Below are 16,349 nucleotides of genomic sequence, written 5' to 3' on the forward strand. Positions count from 1 at the left end.
AAATGACTGTATTGATTTTTGAAGTTTTTACGTTAAAAGAAAATCACTGAGACTCCATTTCATGGCTTTGTGAATTCTGGGTTAACTGGTAACAGCGGAGAGAGGCTGTGACTGCTGCAGCTTCTCTGCTAGTTGCTTCTTCCTATGCTGAAGAATTTTTTTAGAGCCGTCTTTTATCTTTACTTAGAACAATGATGTTGTGGTTTGTTTTACTCAGATCAAGTTTTCAGAATCCGACTACTTTGGCAACGTCCTACAAACTCGCAAGTATTTAGCACAGTCTGATTTCTTCTGGCTAAGAAAAGCCGTTCCAAAAACAGAGTGAGTATTAAAAAAAAGTTAAATAGATAAATACATTGGTGAGAAGCGGAGTCTCTTTAGATTAAACTTTGTAATTCCCCTCAAGTCAGAGTAGCTGGCTTGCCAGTTAACTTGTTTTAGCAAAATCTGTGTCATGTTTTGCCAACTCTTATTTTTTATATTATGTGATTCAGATCTTAAGTCTAATTACAGGTCCCCCATTTCTAGCATTAACACATATCAAGAGAAGGCTTATTAGGATGCAAACATTAAAGTTATTTCTAGATCTAGTTATGAATATATAGAGAGGGAAAAATGTCTCTGGATTTTTACATTCATGTAGTAACTTTCGAAGATCTTAAAGAATAAATACTTAAAAAAACTAGGATTAGAAACGTCAAATCAAATGTATAGAAGCAACTAGAAAATATTTGTTGAGGTAATGCCTATCAAAGAACTGATAGCTATATTGTTTTTATCTAATAGCAGTTATGGTTTATTTGCCTTCCTCTCAGCTGCCTATAGGAGTTTTTCCTACAGATAGGAGGGTTTCCTTAGGTACTTTTAGGCCCAGGGCCCACCAGCTATGATTTCTTCCCTTAGCAAAATGTCAGTGATGATGACAATGATGATGGTAGCAGCTAACACTTATTATTTGTTTACATCGTACCAGAAAGTGCTTTACAATTTTTAATTCATTTTATCCTCATAGGAATTCTGCATGGTATAAGTACTGTTATCCCCATTTTACAGGAAAATAAAAGGCTTACAACTGAGAAATTCTTCAGCTTAGGTTTGGATCACGTTTTGTTCTGTCTGCTGGTGCTTTTGATTCCTGGGACTGGTTTCTGTTGTGCTAAGGCCCACTTCTCCAATGCTTTTTTTCTCTCTGTTCTCCAGATTGGATGATGTCTATTGATCCGTTTTCAACTCCAGAATTTCTTTTTTAATTTAATTGTATTATTATTTTTAAACTTAGTTTTTATTTCAATAGGTTTTGGGGGTATTGCGGGATCTGGCCAGCAGCCCACAATGCAATGGGGCTCTCTCTTTGTTTCCAGGCGGGATCAGCAGGTCGAGAAATAATAGACACACACAAGATAGTGAAAGCTGGGTCCGGGGGGGTCACTGCCTTCTGGTCCCACGGTGCCAACAATGCACTGGCTATGCCAGCATTTATTATTAAGTTTAGTGAGTGCGGGGGTAGGTTGGTGAGGGATTTAGGGTCATTTGATTATGAGGTGAGATGGTCACATGGGGATGAAGTAAGTCTTTAACATAACATCTGTATGCAGAAGTACAGTATACAGAGATAAGAATTTACAGTATAGTGTGTGCATCAGTAATTTCTAACAGAGCCTTAAAACAGAAACACAGTCTTTCCATAACCTATGATTAGCAAGATATTAATCAGCAGTAACAGTTACAGCAAAGGCTGGTTACAAACAATTCATAGAAACAGGACATGAAGTTTAATTTCTAACAGAGCCTTAAAACAGGAACACAGTCTTTCCATAACCTATGATTAGCAAGATATTAATCAGCAGTAACAGTTGCAGCAAAAGCTGGTTACAAACAATTCATAGAGACAGGATGTGAAGTTAGACAACTGGTTAGACCAGAATTTCTCAGAAGGGAGTATGCCTTAACCCTAAAGAGGCCTAGAAGAGCCACAGCAAGATGAGGGCATTTATAGCCCTATCTTATCCATGTGGACAGGCGCCCCCCCATGCATCCATTTATAGGTTCTCCACGAGGGTCACATTCCATTCCCAGAGCTATGAACATCTGCTTTTCTGGGATAGGAATCTTGGTGATGTGAAACCTCCCTGACTGCATATCCATTCATAGGCTCTCTGCAGGGGGAAGCACATCACGCACTGTTGGCTCATTCTGGCAGTCCAACCTGGCATTTTCTTTACACAATCCTTCATGCAATTTTATATTTACAATAATCAGGAGCATTTCATCTTTTATTCCATAGCAATAGTTTCAGGGGGTCTCCCTACATGGGGGAACAGGTGGTAGTTGGTTACATGAATAAGTTCTTTAGTGGCGATTTCTGAGATTTCAGTGCACCCATCACCTGAGCAGTCTACATGTACACTGTATCAGTGTGTAGTATTTTATTCCTCATCCCCCTCCCACTCTTTTCCCCAGGTCTCCAAAGTCCATTGTATCATTCTTACCCCTTTGTGTCCTCATAGCTTAGCTCCCTCTTAGGAGTGAGGACATACAATGTTTGGTTTTCCATTCCTGAGTTACATAAGATAGTGGTCTCCAATTCCATCCAGGTTGCTGTGAATGGCATTATTTCATTCCTTTTTATGGCTGACAACTCCAGAATTTCCATTTGTTTTTTATAGTTTCTATTTCTCTGTTGTAATTCTTTGTTAAGTCATTGTCATCATATTTTTCTATTTATTCTTTGAATAAAATTTATTTTAGTTCTTTAAAGTCATCTATAATAGCCACTTTCAAGTCTTTGCTAAATCTAATATCTGGGCTCAAACTAACTGGAGTTAGTTTCTATTGATTGCTTTTTTTTTTTTTTTTTTTTTTTTTTTACAGTTTTTCCTTTGCATAACATTTTTTTTGTTGTTGCTAATGACAGTTTGTATGTTGTAGCAACTCTGGATTCTGATTTATTTTTCTGGGGCTTTTTTTTTTTTTTTAAAAAGTAACTGTCCTGACTTATACTACAGAATAGATCTTCTCTGTAGTATGCAGCTGTCGATGTCTCTGCTGAGTTTTTTAGCTCTTATTTTAGGTTTTAGCCTCACTTCCTAATGGTTGTCCCTGTGTCTACATAGCTCGGTGCTCAGTGATTAGGTCAGAGCTTGTGCTCAAACACCTTGAGTCTCTAGGGTTTCTACCCTCTGCCAGTTGCTCTGTGTGTGGGTTGGGAGTACCTTCAAAGTTACAGCCAGTTCTCAGTCCACCTTCAATTTCACCTTCCACCAGGCCCTCACTGGTCTTCCCTGCACATGTGCCTAGTTTCCCAGTCAGCCAGGGATGTGTGGAGTACTTATTCAGCTCTTCTATTACTATGTCAGTTACAGGATCTCTCTTTTAAATTTCTGACTGGGTTTTCCTCATTGGTTTTTTACTAAGTTGGTCATTCAAAAATTAAAAAATTGTGGGTACCTAGTAGGTGTACATATTTATGAGGTACATAAGATATTTCAATACAGGCATAGAATGTGTAATAACCACATCAGGGTAAATGGGGTATCCATAGCCTCAAGCATTTATCCTTTCTTTATGTTACAAACAGTCCAATTATACACTTATTGTTATTTTTAAATCTATAATAAATTGTTGACTGTAGTCACCCTGTTATGCAATCAAATACTAGATCTTATTCATTCTATCTAACTATATTTTTGTACCCATTAACCATCCCCACTTACCTCGACCCAGTACCCTTCTCAGCCTCATTCTGCTCTCTATCTCCATGAGTTCAATTGTTTTAATTTTTAGTTCTCACCAGTAAGTGAGAACATGTGAAGTTTGTTTTTCTGGGGCTGGTTTATTTCACTTAATATTCTCTAGTTTCACCCATGTTTTTGTAAATGACAAGATTTCATTCTTTTTTGTGGCTTAATAGTACTCTATTTTGTATAGGTACCACATTTTCTTTATCCATTTGTCTGTTGATGAACACACAGGTTGCTTCTAAATCTTGGCTCTTGTAAACAGTTCTACAATTAACATGGGAGAGCAGATGTCTCTTTGATATACTGATTTTCTTTCTTTTAGGTATATACCCAGCAGTGGGATTGCTGGACTGTAAGGTAGCCCTATTTTTAGTTGTTTGAGGAACCTCCAAACTGTTCTCCATAGTGGTTGTACTAATTTACATTCCCTCCAACAGAGTATTGAGGGTTCTCTTTTCTCAACAGCCTCACCAGAATTTGTTTTTTCTTGTCTTTTGAATAAAAGTCATTTTCATTGGAGTAAGATGATATCTCATTGTAATTTTTGATTTGCATTTCTCTGATAATCATTGATGTTGTGCACCTTTTCATATACCTGTTTGCCTTTTGTATGTCTTCATTTGAGAAATGTCTATTCAGATCCTTGTGTCTATGTGTCTGTTTTTTTTTTTTTTTTTTTTTTTTTTTTTTTTTTTTTTTTTTTTTTTTTTTTTTTTTTTTTTGAGACGGAGTCTTGCTCTGCCACCCAGGCTGGAGTGCAGTGGCCGGATCTCAGCTCACTGCAAGCTCCGCCTCCCGGGTTTACGCCATTCTCCTGCCTCAGCCTCCCGAGTAGCTGGGACTACAGGCGCCCGCCTCGTCACCCGGCTAGTGTTTTTGTATTTTTAAGTAGAGACAGGGTTTCACCGTATTAGCCAGGATGGTCTTGATTTCCTGACCTCGTGATCCGCCCATCTTGGCCTCCCAAAGTGCTGGGATTACAGGCTTGAGCCACCGTGCCCGGCCTATGTGTCTGTTTTTATGCCAATATCATGCTATTTTGGTTACTATAGCTCTGTAGTATAATCTGAAGTCAAGTAATGTGATTCCTCCAGTTTTGTTGTTTTTGCTCAGGATAACATTGGCTATTCTGGATCTTTTGTGGTTCCATATAAATTTTAGGATTTTTTTTTTTCTATTTCTGTGAAGAACGTCATTGATACTTTGATGGGGATTACAGCGAATCTGTAGATTGCTTTTGGTAGTATGGGCATTTTCACAGTATTGATTCTTCTAATCCATTCACATGGAATAGCTTTACTTTTTTGTGTCCTCTTCAATTTCTTGCATCGATGTGTTTATAGTTTTCATTGCAGAGACCTTTCACTTCTTTGGCTAAGTTTATTCCTAGGTATTTTATTTCATTTGCAGCTATTGTAAATGAGATTATTTTCTTGACTTCTTTTACAGATTGCTTTCTCTTAGAAAATAGAAATCCTACTGATATTTGTATGTTGATTTTGTATCCTGCAACTTTACTCAATTTGTTTATCATTTTAATAGTTTTTTGGTGGAGTCTTTAGATTTTTCCAAATATAAGATCATATTGTCTACAAACAGGGGTAATTTGACTTCTTTCTTTCTTTTCTTTTCTTTTCTTTTTTTTTTTTTTTTTGAGACAGAGTCTCGCTCTCTCGCCCAGACTGGAGGGCAGTGGCGCATGGTCTCTGATCACTGCAAGCTCCGCCTCCCAGGTTCACGCCATTCTCCTGCCTCAGCCTCCCCAGTAGCTGGGACTACAAGCGCCTGCCACGATGCCCAGCTAATTTTTTGTATTTTTTTGTATTTTTTTTTTCAGTAGAGACGGGGTTTTACCGTGTTAGCCAGGATGGTCTCGATCTCCTGACCTCGTGATCCACCCGCCTCGGCCTCCCAAAGTGCTGGGATTACAGGCGTGAGCCACTGTGCCCGGCCAACTTCTTTCTTTCTAATTTGGATGCCCCTTATTTCTTTCTGTTGTGTGATTACTCTAGCTAGGACTTCTAGTACTATGTTGAATAATAGTGGTAAAAGTGGGCATCCTTGTCTTGTCTAGATCTTAGAGGAAAGGCTTTCAGTTTTTCCCTATTCAGTGTGATACTAGCTGTGGCTCTGTCATATATGGCTATTACTGTGTTGAGGTATATTCCTTCCATACCCAGTTTTTTCAGGGTTTTTATCCTGAAACGATGTTGGATTTTATTAAATGCTTCTTTAGCATCAATTTACATGATCATATGCCCTGTGTTTCTTCCCACTGTGATAGGACAGCACTGAGTTCCAGTGCAAAGTCCCACAATCACTGTACTCTCCTTCCCCCAAGCACACAGATTTTTCTCTCTGTGCCCATGTTGCTGCCGCCGGGGAGTGAGGGAAGGGTGGTGTAGGCAGTTCAAGACTGGCTTTCCTACCCTCTTCAGTGCCTCTTTCTTTGATGTGATGTTAAAACCAGGTATTGTGATTGTTCACCTGGATTTTGGTTCTTATGAAGATGCTTTGTGTGTGTGTGTGTGTGTGTGTGCGCGCGCGCGCGAGCGTGTGTTTGTGTGGCTAGTTGTTCAGTTTGGCGTTCCTGCAGGGAGGACACTTGCTGGAGGTTTCTCTTCAACCTTCTTGCTCTACTTCATCCTCTACGTTGGCCAATTTCATCTGACAAAGCTGTGGCTTTTCACTCCCACCCCCGGTTGAGTCTACCCACTGGGGCAGCAAAGCTGCTGATTTCCCAGCCAGCCTTTTTCTGACAAATCTAAGGTCTCAATGAGCTAGGAGGGACAGGAGTAGTTTCAGGCAAAAAGGCCATAGTGCCTGCTCTACTTAATGCCAAGCTCTAGCAGTTTTTAAATATTAAATTTTGTTTAATTTATTGCTCCTCCTTGATCAATTCCCAGATTCCTAAAATGGCTGTTTGTTGACAGTGTTGTCCAGTTTTATACTTGGTTTTTGTAGAAATGATTTGTCAACCTTCTCATGCCATTATAACTGCAAGCCTGGCTTCCATGGGTTACAATTTTTTTTCGTGGTCCACTTTTTAACCTTGGCTAATATTCTGATTTCTCGATCTTTGACTGGTTCTTTTTATGCTCCCTAGTCTCTTGCCACTCTCCCTTTCAAGTCCCTGTTCTGTCCTGGCTTCTAGAAACTCTGAGCCCCCGTGCTTTCCCTTGGCTTAAGTGATGATTACCACTTCTCCCTCTTATGTTTCCATCCGGCCATCCCTGATCTCTGTCTTTCAAACCTTCCTATAATACGCACCTGAAGAATTCACTGGCGGTTACTGACTTTAAGAGGTAGGCCTAAAGCTGAATCTCTCCCCTACCTATCCCTGACTCCAGTCAAAAGGACAAAGGAAAAAAGCAGAAGGCTTTAGAACTGCTTTGAAAAATGATAGACAATGGTTTAAAGCCATTTGCTCCACCGTCTTTGGTTCTTTCCTGTCATCACATTATTTCTCAGTCCACCTATCCTGTTTCATTCCCAATCTAAATTATTCAGTAGTTTTAGATTTAGACTTCTTAAATCCAATACTCAAATCTGATGACTTCGGCAAATGATTTCCAGTATCCCTATGACCATCTACATGTAATACGGTAGTCACAGATCTGTATAATCTTGCCCTTTAATATTTGCTTCAGATCAGTTCCAACTCTTTTTTTAAAAAAAAAAATCTGTGGAAAATTGAAGGGTTTCACCAATTTTTTTGGTGAATTTTCAGGGGCTCCTGCATATTGGCAATACAGCCAGTCTAATTCTTTGATTTCAAAATGTCATTATTCGTTTAGGTGTGTAGAAAGGCCTGGATTAGTAATTGAAAAACTCCTAAATGTATTATCTTTAACATCATCCTGGGATACTAATGAACTGTCAGATTCTAATGGTCTTAACTATTTCTAATATTTTATTCATGCCTTAGAAATATACTGCTTTGTCGCTTAGGCAAACTGAGATTTGTGTGGTTTTCTTTTCTGTCATTGAAAAACAAATAGCTCTTTCACAAGGGTGTTAAATTGGTTAACTTTTGGGAAAAGTTCTCCAGAAATGAAAATCAGTGCAATGCTTACAATTCTTGTTTCCTCAGTCTATATGTCTATTTCAGGGAAATAACATTTAGAAATTTAAGGTCTTCTTTGCATAGTAAAGGGATATGAGTAAATTCCTTTTCTTTTTTTAAAGGAAACATCTGGCTGGTCCTTTTCAGGCATTGTAGAGAATTTTAGCCTCATGATACTCATTGGCTTGAATTGACATCTTTCGGTTCTGAAAATTCATGAGTTAATCAAGTGGGGATGATTCTGGAGTAGCTCTACTACACTAGTTTACTTTGAACAGCACATCACGATTATATTTTCACAAAGCCCTGAAATAACATTTTGCTTCTTTGTGGGTGTAAGAGATAAAGACCCTTTATCTTTCATTCTCATGGAATCCATTTTAGCTGCACTAATGTGCATTAAGAAGTTTCTAAGGCAATCGGAAATGTCAGCAAGAATGAAATTAATTGGGTGGCCATCCCTGAAGGTACATATTTAGGGGTTGGTTCACAGAATTGTCACTTCATCAGCTTGCTTAAAAATAGAGGATTTACTTACTGCTCGGCTTGAGTTGAAAGTAATTTCTTTCCCTCAGGATCACCTTCTTTGACAGAAATTATTTTAAGTCAGTCTCACTATTAACTCACTCTCATTCTACTGTGACCAAACATGTCTGAATTCTCTATCTTTTGAAAAAAATGTAAAGATATATTAAATGTCTTTATAAATTATGTTCCTGCCCAGAACTTTTGTTTGCAAAAGCATTATCTATGGCATGGAATGGGAGTGATATAATCTGCAGGATATTAATAAGAAAGCAATAAATACACTATGGCTTTTCCATTCCATATTCCCTAGACTATCTGTAAGAGTTGATAAGAAAAATGTAAAACTTTAGCCTGATGTATATCTATTTTATATGGTCCAAAGAAATAGGGGTACCAATGTCTTTTTTTTCAGATTCTTGTATTTTGGTATTATATTCCTTTTATGTATCACATTCTCCAGTATAATTTCGTCCCCATTATTTTGGGATTTGAAATTTCTATGAGACCTCTCCCTACCTTATCCACCAAATCCTTTCTCAAACACACACTGCAGAAGCACCCTAAAGACATAGTAAGAAGAATTTGAAGCACTTGAATGATATTCTGTGTTTATTCAAGTGGATGTATACATAGCAATAAATTCATTTTAATGGATTTGTGATCTTCTGTTCAGCACATACCATTTGGACAGCAATGTGTTGTCCAGTTGGAAGCTACTCTGTTCTCAGAAGGCTTTATCCAGTCCTCATACATTGCCCCTACATCTAGAGCCAGCAGAATGTCAAATCCTTCTCACCCCAGACTATCCCTGCCTTCCTGCTCTGCACTGGCTCCTCCGACTTCCTCCTCTGTTGCATCTTTCTGATTCCAGCCAAACAAGGTTGTCTGCTTTAAGGGCTTGTGATTAGATTGAGCCTACCTGAATAATCCAGGATAATCTCTCTATTTTAAGGTCCTTAAGCTTAATTACACCTGTAAAGTCCTTCTTACTATGTGATGTAACATGTTCATAGGATCCAGGGATTAGGACTTGGCCATAATTTTACCTACTACAGGTAGCCAAGTTAGGTCAATAAAGGTGCTTTCCCATTCACTGTTTCCTCAGGAAAGTAGGCCAACCAGCAGTCAAAGCCCATAAGCAACTTAAAATCTTGTTGGGAGATAAGCTGTGCAAACTCAGATGCCTTCAGGGGCCAGCCAGTTAACAAATGGTTGACCTACATGGGTGTAAACAACAGGGAGTGGTGGGGACTGTGGAAAACTAGTAACTACACACACCACTTAAATAAATTCCAATTCAATCGTTTGTTAAGCCATTGTGTTCGGCAAGCAAAACAGTTTTCTGGGAAGATTCAGCCCATTGGGTTGGACTTAGTCTGTGGATAGCCAACTTTTCAGCACTCCATTTATCTATTGCTGTGTGACAAACCTCCCCCAAATTTCGAGTATTGAAACAGCAGTAATTATTTTTCTCTCTCATGGTTCTGGGGATCACTAGGCTCAGCTGCATGGTTCTTGTTTGTGGGGTTTTTTTGTTTGTTTTTGTTTTTTGTTTGTTTGTTTTTCACAGAGTCTCGCTGTGTCACCCAGGCTGGAGTACATTGGCGTGATCTCAGTTCACTGCAACCTCCGTCTCCCAGATTCAAGTGATTCTCCTGCCTCAGCCTCCTGAGTAGCTGAGATTACAGGTGCCCGCCACCAAGCTCAGCTAATTTTTGTAGTTTTAGTACAGACAGCATTTCACCATGTTGGCCAGGCTGGTTTCAAACTCCTGACTTCAGGTGATCTGCCCATCTCAGCCTCCCAAAGCACTGGGATTACAGGTGTGAGCCACTGCACCTGGCCATTTGTGGTCTTTCATGTAGTTCCAGTCAGATAGTGGCTGGGGCTCGTGTCATATGGAAGGCTACCTCTCTCACATGGCTAACGGTTGATGCTGACTGTTGATTAGAACATCTACATATGGCCTCTTCATGTATGTTGGGTGTTCTTACAGCATGTTGATTGATATAGAAACTTCAAAGAGCAGCTTTTCTGAGAAAGAGGGAGGGTGGGAGGGTGGGAGGGTATGCTTGTATGCATCAGGGGGAGGTTGTATCACCTTTAGTTACCTAGCCTTGGAAGTCACACTGTCATTTCTGCTGCATATTATTCTTTAGAAGTGAGTCAGTAAGGCTAACCCATAATCAAGGGGAGAGGAATTTGGATTCCATCTCTTAATGGGAGGAGTGTAAAAAAGTTCACAAACACATATTAAAACTAGCACATGTAGCCTTACATTAGAGAATAGTAAAACTAAATATATAATAAACTTGGATGTAATACGGGAGATATACAAAATGCTTAACAGCTGGTTTGGCATGGGCCCTGAGCAAATAGAAGAAATAACAGCATCAACAACTGGTAGGATCTACTGGTGCAGCTGCTTAATATCAGCTCTGGGTATTATCAAGGCTCCAAACGTGCCCTAGAGTCAATAAGAGCCCTGGGAGCTCAGGAATGGTAAGATCATGTGTCTGAAATAAGATGTTTTCATTATTCTTGTTGAAGCTTCAGAAGCTGCATTAAGTTCTAGTTTCAGAGATTGGTTGTTTGGTTTGCTTTGTCTACCTTTGTCTACCAGCAGTTAGGAACATTTTCCCTGCATAGCCCTTACCTGAATGTTTTAAAAGTTTGTTATTTTAAAGAGAGGAGAGTTGGGAAGAACAAAAAGAGAAGGGACAAGCTCTAGGAATACACATTATCTTTTGTATATATTATGATTCAGTCCAATGTTATTTAGAAGCCAAGGCACCCACCTGGATTTTCCCCTCTTGACTTAGAAATGTTGGGTTCTTAGGATAGTGTATTAGTTTCCTATTGCTACTGTAACAAACTCCTAAAACCTTAGCAGCTTAAAACAACACAGATTTATTATCTCACAGTTCTCTAGGTCAGAAGTCTGGGGTAGCTTGGTTGTTTCTCTGCTTTGGATTTTATAAGGCTGAAATGAAGAGTGTCAGCCTGCTGGGCTTTTATGGGGAGGCTCTGGGAAGAATCCCCTTCCAAGGGGATTTAGGTTGTTGGCAGAATCCAGTTTTTTCTGGTTGTAGGGGTAAGGTCTTTACTTCCTTGCTGACTATTGCCTGGAAGCTACTCTTTGTTCTCAGAAGGCTTTATCCAGTCCTCATACATTGCCGCTACATCTTAGAGCCAGCAGAGTGTCAAATCCTTCTCACCCCGGACTATCCCTGCCTTCCTGCTCTGCAGTGGCTCCTCTGACTTCCTCCTCTGTTGCATCTCTCTGATTCCAGCCAAACAAGGTTAGACAACCTTGTTTGGGCTTGTGATTCTTTAAGGGCTTGTGATTACATTGAGCCTACCTGAATAATCCAGGATAATCTCTCTGTTTTAAGGTCCTTAAGCTTAATTACACCTGTAAAGTCCTTCTTACTATGTGATGTAACATGTTCATAGGATCCAGGGATTAGGACTTGGCCATAATTTTACCTACTACAGGTAGCCAAGTTAGGTCAATAGAGGTGCTTTCCCATTCACTGTTTCCTCAGGAAAGTAGGCCAACCAGCAAGTTTATGTTAAACACTAGGGCTTAATTGAAATACCCTAAATTTGAAGGAAAAGAATATGCATTTTATGGAAATATGTCTAGGTTTCGGTTTTGAAAAGAGAGGAGGCACTCTTTCTTGATTTCCAGTAATGTCTACAGTATAATATAATGCTTAGGAGAACTGGTTTGAAGTCAGACAGACCAGGCCTTGTGCAAGTACATAATGCTCCTAAGTCTCATTATCCTCATCTGTGAAATGGGCTAATAATTCCTATGTTGCCGTGGGGAAAAACTGATGAATAGAAGGTGCTTAGGACATAGTAAGTGCTCAGTGAATGTTAGCTAATAATAAGGACAATGAAAACAGAATGACATATTCTTAGACTTCTTTACAGTTGGGGAGAAGGTATGAGTTTATCAACTAGTGTCAACAATTGGATTTCGCATTAGTTTCATATTAATCTGACATAAATTAATTTGTTAGTCTGACATAATTATTTTATTAGAGATAAATGAGTAAAACAATTGTTCTAGAAAGGGATTTATACACATATTTTTTTCTTTCTTTCCTTTTTTATTTTTTTAGAGACTCGAACTTCTGGGCTCAGGCAGTCCTCCTGCCTCAGCCTCCCAAGTAGCTGAAACTATATTTGCATACCATTGCTGGGCTTATGAGTTTATTTTTAGCAATTTAGCTTAAGATGAATTGCTTGGTTTTAATCATAACAAGCAGTCACTGAAACTTACAACCATCTAAGTCAGGGGTTGGCCACTATGCCTGCGGGCTAAATCTCACCTGCTGCCTGTTTTTGTATGGCCCGTGAGCTAAGAATAATTTTTAGAGATAAATTTTTGCAGTTGGTTTGATGATGGGGAAGCCCTAACTTCATTTGGTTTTTTGTTTTTGTTTTTTAATTAAAATAATTTTTGTTGGTATGTAGTAATTGTAAATATTTATGGGGTACATGAGATATTTTGATACAGGCCTGCAATGCATAATCACATCATGGAAAATGGGAGTACCTATCCCCTCAAGCATTTATCCTTTGTGTTACAAACATCCACTTATATTATTTTCCTTATTTTAAAATGTACAATTATTATTGACTATAGTCACCTTGTTGTGCTATCAAATACTAGATCTTATTCATTCTTTCTATCTATATATTTTTTGTACCCATTACTCATCCCCACTTCTCCCCCATTCCCCTACCGCCCTTCCCAGCCTCTGGTAACCATGCTTCTACTCTCTATCTCCATGATTTCAATTGTTTTAGTTTTTAGATCCCACAAATACGTGAGAACATGCAATGTTTGTCTTTCTGTGCCTGGCTTATTTCACTTAACATAATGACCTCCAGTTCCATCCATGTGTTGCAAATGACAGGCTCTCATTCTTTTTTCTGGCTGAATAGTACTCCATTGTGTATATGTACCATATTTTCTTTATCCATTCATCTGTTGGTGGACACTTGGGTTGCTTCCAAATCTTGGCTATTGTGAACGGTGCTGCAACAAACATGGGAGTACAGATATCTCATCAATTCTTTTCTTTCCTTTGGATATGTACCCAGCAGTAGGGCTGTTGGATCATATGGTAGCTCTATTTTTAGTTTTTTGAGGAACCTGCAAATTGGATAAGCATAACTTAGAACCCCAATTAAGCAAAATGTTATCTCACCCCAAAATAATTCCATTATTTTCATTAATAGGCCTGTATTAGAAATAATTGTACTCAGCTGGGCATGGTGGCTCACGCCTATAATTCCAGCACTTTGGGAGGCTGAAGTGGGCGGATCACTTGAGGTCTGGAATTTGAGACCAGCCTGACCAACATGCTGAAATCCTGTCTCTGAAAGAAAAAAAAGAAATAATTGTACTTGATTACTATTATTATTTTTTGAATTTCATCAATAAAATTTGTGGACAATTTGCTCTTAAGTACCTACGTAATATCCTTGATTTTGCCTCTTTGCCTGTAAAGCCTAAAATATTTACGATCTCACTCTTTACAGAAAAAAATTTGCTGACTGCTGATCCAAGTAACCTATTGTGCACTTAAGATTTGGGTGTAGACTCCTCTTAGATAGAAGGGATCCTTAAGATGTCCTAATGCAATGCCTTAATTTTATAGCTAAAACGAAACTCCAGGAAGGTAGGTGACTCTTCCCACACAATTCAGCTAGTTAGTGATAGAGGCAGTACACTTTCCACTGGAGCAGGCAGACCCTCTGGGTAGCATAGTTGGACTTTATTCATCTTTCTTTAAATGGACCTCTGTGTTGTCACCAATCCAGAACTTTTTAAAGGACAGGCCAGCGGTGATGCAGCATAGAAACACAGTTGTCCATTCCACCCATTGATAGGGCCTGGCAAATATATACTTGCTGTGTTTCCATTTCAGGGAGAGCCCTTTAGAGTCTAGAATTTCTCATTAAAACCTTTTCAAAAGCACTGGTATGCTGACTTTTTTTTTTCTGTTAAGTTAGTAACAATAAATAACTGTGCATGTTAATATGTTTTCATTGAGCCATGTTCAATTTAGGATGAGATTGTTCATTGAGCAGTACAGTCACCCTAAACTGAGGGAATAATTTCCCCTCATGTCCAACATCCCCATTGTTCCGTGGTTATCTGCTAATAAACCCAGCCATGCTGTGTCTGTCTTTGCTTCCCTCCTGCCTGTATAATGATGATTACTCTCTGGCATTTGTTTCTTTTTCTACAGGTGGTTTACAAATCCAACGACCGTCAATGCCTTCTACAGTGCATCCACCAACCAGATCCGTGAGTACTGGTTCCTTGTCTCCTTGGTAATCTGGCATAAAATGGAAGGAACTTTTCCATGACTGATGGAGGGTAAGGCATTCCTTATTTCCCCCAAAAGTGGCAGGGTATGCTGGTGAAGGAAGGTTGTTTTCCTACCTATATGCCAAATTTTCCTCACTCTCTTCACCTTACTAGTTTTTTTTTTAAAGCTTTATGTCACCATTGATGGGAAAAAAATCAACTACAGTAAACCAAATTAAACCATAATGAAGTTTGCCATGAAAAGGAGCAAGTTTCCACTTTCCTCTCATAATGGCCTTACTGATTTTGTTCATACCATTTTGTTCGTTCCTAGGATTGGTGGGGAAAACAGCAGGTAACTGAGCAGATTGTAGAACCTGAGAGGACCATCTGTATGTAAGAAAGAAGCTTGGAAATATTCTTATTAACGCTAGGAAGTTATCTCTTGAGGTTTTCTACTTACATGTATCAGGTATATGTAATTAAAAATACCATGATAAATTTTAAAAATTATTATTTTTATTATTTTTTCAAGACAGAGTCTCCCTCTGTCACCTAGGCTGGAGTTTAGTGGTGTGATCTTGGCTCACTGCAACCTCTGCCTCCCAGGTTCAAGTTATTCTTGTGCCTCAGCCTTCTGAGTAGCTGGGAGTACAGGTGTGCACCACCATGCCCAGCTAAATTTTTTTTATTTGTATTTTTAGTAGAGATGGGGTTTTGCCATGTTCACTAGGCTAGTCTCAAACTCCTGGCCTCAAGTGATCTGCCCACCTTGGCCTTCCAAAGTGTTGGGATTAGAGGCGTGAGCCACTGCACCTGGCCTTAAAACATTATTAAGATCTGTTTGGCACAAATAAAAAGTCTGACAGCATCCAGCCTTGGCAATAAGGACACACACTCATTGCTGGTGGCAAGATAGATTAGCTCATCCACTTTGCACGGCAATTTGACAATATCTCAAAAAGCTGCAGATGTCCATGCATACCTGTGACCATGACCTGTGCTCCTGGAATGTGCTCTAGTGCTGTGATTCTTGAAATGTGGTCCTTGGACCTGCAGTAATAGCATCATGGGGGGGGGGGGGGCGGGGGAATCTTGTTAGAAATGCTAATTCCCAGGCCCCACCTTAGATCTGTTGATCAAACTTTGGATGTGGAGCTCAGAAATCTGGTGCAATAAAACCTGCAAGTGATTGTAATATATGCTAAAGTTTGGGAACAGCTACCCTAGATAACTCTTGCACAAGGCATAAAGAAGCCCAAGCGAAAATGCTCGTAACAGTATTTATAATACTAGAAAAAGCAAAATAACCTACGTATTCCTGTGCAGGAAGATGAGTCAAATGTGGCATATTCACACAAAGGAATACCATAAAGCAGTGAAAAATGAGCAATATAAACATGGATGAATTTCACAAGTATTAGGTTGTGCAGAAAAACACAACTTGGGAAAATATATCAAGTATGATATATGATATAAATAAAGTTGAAACTCATGCAGAACACTTCTACACATTGTTTGGCGGTCCATCCATTTGCAGTGTAAGTGTAAAGACATTCATGAGAATGACAGACACCAAATTCTGGTTGGTGGTGGCTTGTCTTGGGGAAGGTGGGCAACTCCTGCTCAAATCCTTGCTGGTTTCTCCTCATCTCCTATATCTCTTAATGATGGCATG

At 39.2% G+C, this 16,349-nt stretch overlaps 1 protein-coding gene across 2 annotated transcripts in view; it reads left to right on the forward strand.

The window, feature by feature from the left end:
* The window catches only part of PHEX (phosphate regulating endopeptidase homolog X-linked), a 227,529-nt gene that overhangs the window by 152,931 nt on the left and 58,249 nt on the right, over positions 1-16,349 (forward strand). For both annotated transcript variants that reach the window (XM_010381555.2, XM_010381563.2), the window contains exons 14-15: positions 218-321; positions 14,610-14,668. In XM_010381555.2, coding sequence (XP_010379857.1) covers positions 218-321; positions 14,610-14,668 — 163 coding nt within the window. The remainder of the gene's footprint in view (positions 1-217; positions 322-14,609; positions 14,669-16,349) is intronic.

This window comes from Rhinopithecus roxellana, chromosome 7, assembly GCF_007565055.1.
Source record: "Rhinopithecus roxellana isolate Shanxi Qingling chromosome 7, ASM756505v1, whole genome shotgun sequence".
Taxonomy (NCBI): Eukaryota; Metazoa; Chordata; class Mammalia; order Primates; family Cercopithecidae; genus Rhinopithecus; species Rhinopithecus roxellana.